Below are 9,878 nucleotides of genomic sequence, written 5' to 3'. Positions count from 1 at the left end.
GGAGCAGCCAGGACTAGAACCGGTGCCCAAATGGGATGCTGGCACTACAGGTTGTGGCTTTACCCTCTATGCCACAGTGCTGGCCCCCACAACGTCTTTGTAACACAAGGGTGTTAAAAAGGAAAACTGTTGAAGTGAAATGGACACTATGAGAAACAATGACTTGATCAGCCCTTGTCCTGACTGTTGATGGACACCTTAGTACTTTATCCCTTTTAGTATTTTTTTGTCATACTTAACACCAAGGGTTAAACTCTGTAATTAACACACAATTATTCTTAGGTATTTAAATTTAACTGAAAAGTGATCACTGTTCAATATAAGAGTGGGAATAAGAGAGGGAGGAGAGATACAATTTGGGACATGCTCAATCTGACTTGCCCCAAATGGTAGTTAGAAACGTGCCAGGGGACTCCAATTCAATCCCATCAAGGTGGCATGTACCAATGTCATCTCACTAGTCCAAGTCATCAGTTTCAGTTCACAATTGATCATAATGATAGGTCTAAAAGTCAAAGAGATCACATAAACAAGACTAGTGTCTGCTAATACTATCTGATAGAATTAAGAAGGAGAGAACGATCCAACATGGGAAGCGGGACACACAGCAGACTCATAGAATGGCAGATGCCCTAAACTGCACTCTGGCCTCAGAATCAGCCCTTAAGGCATTTGGATTAAGCTAAAAGACCCATGACAGTATTTCAGGCATGGAAAGCCAAGACACTCTGGCTTCAAAAAAAAATAAAGACTGAAATGAAAGGTCTCTGTAGTGAGACCTCAGTGGAAAGAATGGGCCATCAAAGAAGGAGGTACTTTTCTCTGAAGGGAGGAGAGAACTTCCACTTTGACTATGACCTTGTCTAAATATGATCGGAGTTGGCGAACTCAAAAGGCTTCCATAGCCTTGGCAACTCATGACAAGAGCCTACGGAGATTACTGACACCATAAACAAGAGTGTCAATTGTTAAATCAACAACAGGAGTCACTGTGCACTTACTCCCTATGTAGGATCTCTGTCCTTAATGTGTTGTACTATGTGAATTAATGCTATAACTAGTACTCAAACAGTATTTTACACTTTGTGTTTCTGTGTGGTGCAAACTGTTGAAATCTTGACTTAATATATACTAAATTGATCTTCTGTATATAAAGATAATTGAAAATGAATCTTGATGTGAATGGAATGGGAGAGGGAGCGGAAGATGGGAGGTGTGCAGGTGGGAGGTAAGTTATGGGGGGAAACAGCCACTGTAATCCATAAGCTGTACTTTGGAAATTTATATTTATTAAATAAAAGTTAAAAAGAAAAAAAAATAACACAAGGGTGTTGTCCTATAGTCCCATTAGAGAATCATTTGACTCTACTACAATGTCTAAATTTGAGCAGAGGATTTTTTTTGCAATACTATACTTATCAGAAATTAGCCTACAGATAAAGTAAAATGTAACAACTTCTATTTTGCCCATTATAGATACTTAAAATTCATTTTGCAGCTCATTGAACATATACATGGCTAGATTAATCAGAAATCTGCACTCTATTCTCCATTACCTTCTCATTAAGAATTCTGTAAATATGGGCCAGCGCCGTGGCTCAATAAGCTAATCCTCCACCTTGTGGCGCTGGCACACCGGGTTCTAGTCCCGGTCGGGGTGCCGGATTCTGTCCCAGTTGCCCCTCTTCCAGGCCAGCTCTCTGCTACGGCCCGGGATTGCAGTGGAGGATGGCCCAAGTGCTTGGGTCCTGCACCTGCATGGGAGACCGGGAGAAGCACCTGGCTCCTGGCTTCGGATCAGCGCGGTGCGCCGGCTGCAACGCGCCAGCCGCAGCGGCCATTGGAGGGTGAACCAACAGTAAAGGAAGACCTTTCGCTCTGTCTCTCTCTCTGTCACTGTCCACTCTGCCTGTCAAAAAAAAAAAAAAAAAAAAGAAGAATTCTGTAAATATAAAAGGATTTTTTCAAATTCTCTATGGAATTGTGATAGTTCTTTAATACATCTCTAGTTAAATAAAATGTTGACCAAAAATGTGTGGGATTTATGGTTTGTAACAATGTGAGCTTTGTGTTTTCAAGTTGCTTTTAAAAATAAGAAAATCTACTTTAAAAAAATAAACATTCCCATTAACTTTCATATCGCCTTGGTCAAGAGTGTATCAAATTCTACTTCTCAAAGGGACAGAGAAATAACTGTTCAGAATAGTTATCATATGGAATTGGATGGCTACAAATAGTTTCTCAATCCTAAAACCACCATAGAATTCAATCTTTTATTTGTAATGCAATTCAGCATCAGCCTTATAAAATCAGGGCCCAGGGCTTTGATCAAGACATAGAGCCCATTTTCAGAACCCGAGAGGGAAAGACATATTCATTGAGACTCAATTCCTTTGTTAATAGTTTGACATTTATTGAAAGTACGTAAAGGTTTTTGTACAGGTAGTAGAGAAGAGCCGGAAAGAGTGCAGGGGTTACTGTGTTGAACAAAAGGCACACATTAGAAAGACAGCTGCACATTCAGAAAACGGGATTCTTGGGAAAACTAATTGGTCCACAGGAGAATATGAGTGCCAGGAGTGCCAGGAGAACCCAGGTTCTGGCAGACATCTAGCAGGAACACAAGGTGTCTCTGGGAGAAGGGGGCGCAGCCTCACTCATGGTGGAAGGCCGGCTGGCCCCGCCGGGCAGCCGGCTGTCGGAGTCGGGGTCCGAGGGCCGCGGCCAGCCCAGACCCCTCGGAGGGGAGTCCAGGTGGCTCAGAAGAGCAGTCTGTCGGCGGGAGGCCGGGGGCGGCGGCTGCGGCGGCTGCGGCGCAGGTGCGTGGGCAGAGCGATGCGGGCTGGCGGGGGGCGGCCGGCGGTGCGTGGTTGGTCGTCGGCCGCGCGGCGGGGGCCCAGCCTGCAGCCCGAGGGCCGGACGGCGGCCCCCGGTGCAGGGCACAGGCCGGGCCGGCGGCAGCGGGCAGGGCGGCGGCGCTGTCCAGAGCCAGGCCCAGAGGCAGCAGCGCCAGCCTGGAGCGCTATTCCTGGAACAAAGGCAAGCACGACGCGGGCGGGCGGGCGGGGGCGAGGGGACGCCGCGGCGACTCGGGGAGCAGGGGGGCGGCGGGACTCGACTCGGGCGCGAGCGCGGCGGGGGCCGCCCGCGGCGACCCTGGCGGCGGCCGGCGGGCAGCCCACCCTCCCCAGGGCAGCCGGCCCCGGGCCCGAGGCTCCGGCGGCCTAGAAGTCCTCGTCCTCCTCCCAGCCAAAGACGCGCTTCATCTCGGCCAGAAAGCCCCGGTAATCACTGAGGAGGGGACTGTCCTTCTTGATGTAGGGGATCACCCACTGCAGGGCGGGCCCCGTGAGGCGGGTGATGAGGAACGTCACCTTGAGCGCGTCGCTGGAGAACGTCTTCTCGTCCACGAACATGTAGGAGCCCGTCTGCACGATGAACTCCGGCAGCCGGTCGGTGTCGCCGTCAAACGTCTCGGGAAAGGGGATCGGGTTCCTCCAGCGACGCGCCGCGGGCCGCAGCGGCCGGGCCAGCAGGGCCTTCACGAGCCGCATGCGATTGTCCATCGCGCCGAGCTGGCTGGCGGGGCTGCGCGGAAGGCTGCGCTCGGGCGTCGCGGCGAGGACTCGTCGCGGAGGCGGGCCCGGGGAGGGGCGGGTGTGGGCGGAGTCACGCGCCGGGCTGCGGGCGGCGCGCGGGCCCGCCCACCAGGCCGAGCGGTCGCCACGGCGCAGGCGCGTGTCGGGAGCCAGCAGCGGCGGGGGGAGAGGGAGGCGCGGCAGGGGGCGGGATAGGGGCGGCCGGGGGCGTGGCCAGCCCTGGAGGAGGCGGAGTTGGAGGCGGGAGGGGGCGGTCCCAGGCGGGCGGCGTGCGAAAGGCGGGCGAAAGGCGGGGAGCCGCGGAGGAACGCGTCACCTCAGATGCGTGTGGCGAGGCTGGGGTCTGCTGCTCTTGGACAGCTTCTGGTTCCACTTGGGGAAGTTAGCGAGTCCTGGGGCGTCGCCCTTCGTCCTCCCTCACTCCGCGCCCTTGCGCATCCCTTTGCGGACCTGGGCTCTGGCTGCCTTTTGAGGGAGGGTCTCTCAACACATGGTGCAACTCGGTCGTCCAGCTTCCTCTGGAGGTCCCAGGCAGGTGCAGGGGCCCAAGGACTTGGGTCATCTTCTACTGCTTTCCCAGTCCATATAAAAGAGCTGGATCAGAAATGGAGCAGCCAGGACTCTAACTGGCGCCCCTATGGGATGCAGGCATGACAGGTGGCTCCTTTACCTACTATGCTACAGTGCGGGCCCCAAAATTAATTTGCTTATTGCTACTTTTATAGGTATGGAAAATTACCTGTTGAAATGTGCAATTTGGTTAAGACCCAATGCGAAAAGCAATTTAAAAGAAATTGGCCAAGAGGGAAAAATTCTAACAACACAATAAGAACCCTAAAAACTACAAAACAATACTGAACGAAATGTAGAGACATTCTGAGATTTGTTAACTTACCCTCATAAAGATACTAACTTTCCCTAACTAAATGGAGGACTGGTGGGCTTAGATGCTTCACATTCTGTTCCAGGTAGCTGTTGTCCCATACTGACAAGGTGACTCAAATGTTGTGTCTCTACCTGTTTGCGTTCTAAGGCTGACTGTACTCCATATGACTTTCAGTGCAAAATATTTCTTGCGGGTCTGGCTAATGCAAAAGTGTCCCCCCCCCAAAAAAATTGTGGAACGTGTTGCCCCACTCAAATTCAGCTGGCACAGTACAAATACATCACAATTGTGGTGGTCAGCCAATACACTACAGGATGGGATTGGTTTCCTTGTAAGAGACGCTATGCAACTTTCTCTCTGTCCATCATGTGAGGACACTGCAAGAAAGTTAGTGTCTGTAAGCCAGTTCTCACCAAAACCTGGACATGCTAGCATCCTGATCTTGGATTTCCAGCCTTCAAAACTCTGAAAAAATATATTTCTGTCATTTAAGCCACCCAATCTGTGGCATTTTATCATGGCAGCTCAAGCTAAGACACTCAGTTATTCATTTCTTGAGAAATTCTTTAAAAAATAATTTATCAGGAGAAAATAATTTTCAGGCATAAATATATTCAAAGCAAGAAAATCCATAATCTACAAACAAAACAAAGTAAATATTCAATGAGGTAATAGCCTACATATTATTATTCATTAATATAATTGAATTATATGCGGCCATTAAAATAATTATGGAAACTAAAGAGAGTCCAAGATGCTTTAAGAAATTATTAAGTCAGAAAATACAGTGAAGGGGCCAGTGCTCTGGTGTAGCGGGTAAAGCCACTGCCTGCAGTGCCTGCATCCCATATGGGCGCCGGTTCGAGTCCTGGCTGCTACACTTCTGATCCAGCTCTCTGCTATGGCCTGGGAAAGCAGTGGAAGATGGCCCAAATCCTTGGGCCTCTGCATCCACGTGGGAGACCTGGAAGAAGCTTCTGGTTCCTGTCTTCGGATCAGCTCAGCTCTGGCCATTGCTGCCATCTGGGGAGTGAACCAGCAGATGGATGACCTCTCTCTCTCTCTCTCTCTGCTTCTCCTTCTCTCTGTGTGTAACTCTGACTTTCAAGTAAATAAATAAATCTTTTAAAAAAAAAAGAAAATGCAGTCAAATTATGTATGGTTCTTAAAGCTATGCCAACATTGAAATAAATGTGTAGCAGCACCAAATGTCTGATGCTATGAAGTGGCTGCCAAGTGCTATAGTACATTTCCAGTCCCTTTTACATCTCCCTGAGTCTATGCAGTTATGTTCTGATAAAAGGAATGAGTGTAGAATTTCCACACATGTCTCAGAGAATAACAAAAGAGAACATTTTACAATGGACTTTATAAGACCAACAAAACATGACATGAAAACCTATCTTGGGCCGGCAACCACGGCTCACTAGGCTAATCCTCCGCCTGCAGCGCCGGCACCCCGGGTTCTAGTCCTGGTTGGGGCGCTGGGTACTAGTCCTGGTTGCTCCTCTTCCAGTCCACCTCTCTGCTGTGGCCTGGGAAAACAGTGGAGGATGGCCCAGGTGCTTGGGCCCCTGAACCCGCATGAGAGACCAGGAGGAAGCACCTGGCTCCTGGCTTGGGATCAACACAGCGTGCCAGCCGTGGTGACCATTTGGGGGGGTGAACCAATGGAAGGAAGACCTTTCTCTCTCTCTCTCTCTCTCACTGTCTGTAACTCTACCTGTCAAATAAAAAAAATTTTGAAAAAAAAACCTACCATGGACATAATGAAGCAGGAAAATTACAGATCAGTCTCATCCATAAACACAGATGCAAAAATCTGAAAAAACATTAAAATATAGTGTCTTGTAGCATATAAGAGATTATAATATATCACAACCAACTTTGGTTTATTCCAGGGCTGTGGAGTCTAAAATAAATCAATGTAATCCATCATATAAAATAGAAAAGTGTGGTAAATCATTCATATGATTATTTCTCTAGATCCAGACATAAAGCATTTCCTACATTTCAACTACAACTCATGACAACTTAGAAAATTTGAGAAATTATGAAACGTTATTATTCTGACAAAATACAAATGTAAAAATTTACAAGGGGCAGTACACATCATGGGAAATTGTTGAAAATTTTTTCCTTTAATATAAAGAACGAAACAAGGATGCTTGATATCACCGTTTTGTGGAAAAATTATCCAAGAAGCTCAAGCCAATACAATAAACAAAGAAAATGAAATATATAAGGATTGGAAGGGAAGAAAATACGATTGCATACAGACTACAAAATGCCGTACATATAAAAACCGTAGCAAGGTACAACTGTATTTTTAGAATATATTAATAAGTTTAGGTAGTGTGTTAGATTGCAAAGTCAAAGTACAAAAATCAGTTGTATTGCCATATACCTTCAAGAAATGGAAAATAAAGCATAAAAATATTTTTTACAATAGTATCAAAGCATCACAAGTGCAGAAACATTTTTGAAATAGTGAGAAAAACCAAAAAAGCAGATTATTCATGGATTGAAATCTCAATATAATACAGATGTCAATTTTCCTTTAGCATTTAAGTAGTATGTTACTGATACAAGGATCATCAAGAAGATGGAAGGAGTTAGAATAAAAATCTCTAGAGCAACCTGTGCATATATGGATATTTGATTTTCAAAGTTGGCATTTGTTGTACAACAATAAATGATAATGGGGAAATAGAATATTCACAAGAAGGAAAATAAATGACCTTATTTCACACTGTACACAAAAATGAATTCCAAGTAGTTTAGAGAGCTTGATGTAAATGACAAAAATAACAAAATTTCTATGACATTGGACTACTTTCATGATCTCAGAATAGGAAAAACTTTTTTAAAGATACAGAAGCACTAACTATAAAAGAGATATAAATTTAACTACTTTTAAAATAAATACATCTCTTTATCAAATTAATATGAGTGAATATTCATCAGTACACCATGAATGAATGAAAACACGAGTAAGATATGATATTCACAAATCATATAACAAATGGTAGTTCCATATATACAATAAATTCGTTTAAAAGCCACATTCAAATCTATAAGAAAAAGATAACCAAAAGAAGAAAGGTGCACAAAATATTTGAAGAGGCATGTTAAAAATCCAAACAGCTGATAAAATTATATAAATATGTTTTAGCATGATTATTAGTGATTCAGGAAATGCTAGTTCAAAGCACAAGGAGACATTATTAATTTTAATTATCAGAATGGTGAAAAATTTTTAAATTGACAACACCAAGTGTGAGCAAGGATATGAGGCAACTGAAGCTTTTACACACTGCTGATGGAAATATAAAAGTTTATAACCATTTTAGAAATATCTGTCAATGTCTTGTAAAGTTAATTACATAGCCCAACAACTCTACTCCTAGATATTTAAGAGAAGTGAAAACCTACAGCCACACACAAGTTGTTACATAAATGTTTATAGCAGCTTCGTCTACAATAGTTCTAAATTAGAAATAACCAAAATGTCTATTAACATATGATTGGTTAAACAAAACCTAGTTTATCCATATAATAATATGTTAATCACAAAACCATGAAAAAACTCCTAAGGAAGGCAGGACAGATGAATTTCAAAATTATTACAATGAGCAAAGTTGTGTATTTGTCAGCTCTACATTACAATAACTAATATACCTGAGAGGAGACTCAGAATGGAGATGGTTTATTTTGGCTCATGGTTTTGGAAATTCAATCCAAGATTAGGCAGCTCCATTTGTCTGGCGTCTCATACGGGTAGAACAAGTACAGAGAGATCACATGGTGATACAGGAAGCAGAGAGGGAAGCTAGCCTAAACTTTGTTTATATGACAAACTCTCTCAAGAGAACTACCTTCCATGGGCAAGCCCTCAATGACCTAAAAACCTCTCACTCTGGCCAGCGCCGCAGCTTACTTGGCTAATCCTCCGCCTGCGGTGCCGGCACACCGGGTTCTAGTCCCGGTTGGAGCACTGGATTCTGTCCCAGTTGCTCCTCTTCCTGTCCAGCTCTCTGCTGTGGCCCGGGAAGGCAGTGGAGGATGGCCCAAGTGTTTGGGCCTTGCACCCGCATGGATAACCAGGAGTGGGTACTTGGCTCCTGGCTTCAGATCGGCGCAGCGCACTGGCCGGCAGCACGTGGGCGGCCACTGGGGGGGTGAACCAACGGAAAGAAGACCTTTCTCTCTGTTTCTCTCTCTCTCTCACTGTCTAACTCTGCTTGTCAAAAATGAAAAAAAAAAAAAACAAACCTCTCACTAAGCCCACCTCCCAGAAGTCACAATTATATCAAGTATTCACCATTAATCCATTAGCTTCAGGGGTTAAGCCCCAAATACATGGCTCTTTGGGGGACATCCAAACAATTATGCAAGTCATACCAAGAAGGCCAACAAAGAGGAATAGATATCACCTGACCAAATTTACATACAACTATAGTGACAAAGACAGATTGGCTATGCCAACATCATTGATCATTATGGAAATGCAAATTAAATCATGATGTGGTACCATTACATATGCACCAAACTGACTAAACTTAATGAGTAACTCTGATAGCAACAGGAGTTAGTGAGGATGAGGATAAGTAATTTCATATACTTCATAAACTGCTGTTCGGAGTACAAATTAGTTTAACTGCTTTGAAGAAGAATTTGTTATGTATATGAGATGTATACCTATTCCCTATGACCCAACCAACCTATTTGCAAGTATTTACCCCACAGGAATTATATGTGGATTCTTCAAAAATTTAGTAGAAAATGCATATTATGAAAAAAAAACTATACCCAGATTTTTAAAAATTGCACCAAAATAAACTTATCTTTTAATTCTATTTTCCATGAACCTTTTGTTGTACCATAGTACACATCTGCATCAGGACAGAAGTAAAATAAGGCTCAGATCAGAATTATTCCTAAAAACTTAAATTGGAAACCATTCAAACTCACTGGATATAACTTGAAGAAAATAATTGTGACAGATTTGTACAAGGGAACACAATACAACAGCAAACATGAAAAACTGAAATCACACATGCAAAACCTTGGGTGAAGTTGAAAACAAAATTGAATGAAAGAAGCCAGACCAAAAAATGCCCACATAGTATGATTATGTTTGTGTAAATGTTAAAGCCATGACGAAACTATGCTGCTTAGAGATGCATATTTAAGAGATGAACCTTGTGCATAAAAGCTTGAAAGTGTTATCATGAAGGACAATATTATCATTTCCTCTAGGAAGAAGACTGGAGTTGTCAAAGAGAAGGGATTTTGAGTGCCGCTGAAGAATGTGTATTTCTTGATCTGCATGGTGTAAACCAGACTGTTTGCTTGATAATAGTTTGATAAATCATAACTTAATATTATGT

The 9,878-nt window shown here is 44.0% G+C and overlaps 1 protein-coding gene across 1 annotated transcript; it reads right to left on the bottom strand.

The window, feature by feature from the left end:
* Window positions 1-2,388: 2,388 nt before the first annotated feature.
* LOC100355582 (retrotransposon Gag-like protein 8B) lies at window positions 2,389-3,658 on the bottom strand. The gene has a single exon (XM_051827571.2). It carries the CDS (start codon window positions 3,564-3,566, stop codon window positions 3,225-3,227), a length of 342 nt encoding a protein of 113 aa, XP_051683531.1. The 5' UTR covers window positions 3,567-3,658; the 3' UTR covers window positions 2,389-3,224.
* Between the last annotated feature and the right edge of the window lie 6,220 nt (window positions 3,659-9,878).

The sequence above is a fragment of the Oryctolagus cuniculus genome, chromosome X (genome assembly GCF_964237555.1).
Source record: "Oryctolagus cuniculus chromosome X, mOryCun1.1, whole genome shotgun sequence".
NCBI classification, from domain to species: domain Eukaryota; kingdom Metazoa; phylum Chordata; class Mammalia; order Lagomorpha; family Leporidae; genus Oryctolagus; species Oryctolagus cuniculus.
This window is presented reverse-complemented; position numbering and strand designations above follow the sequence as displayed.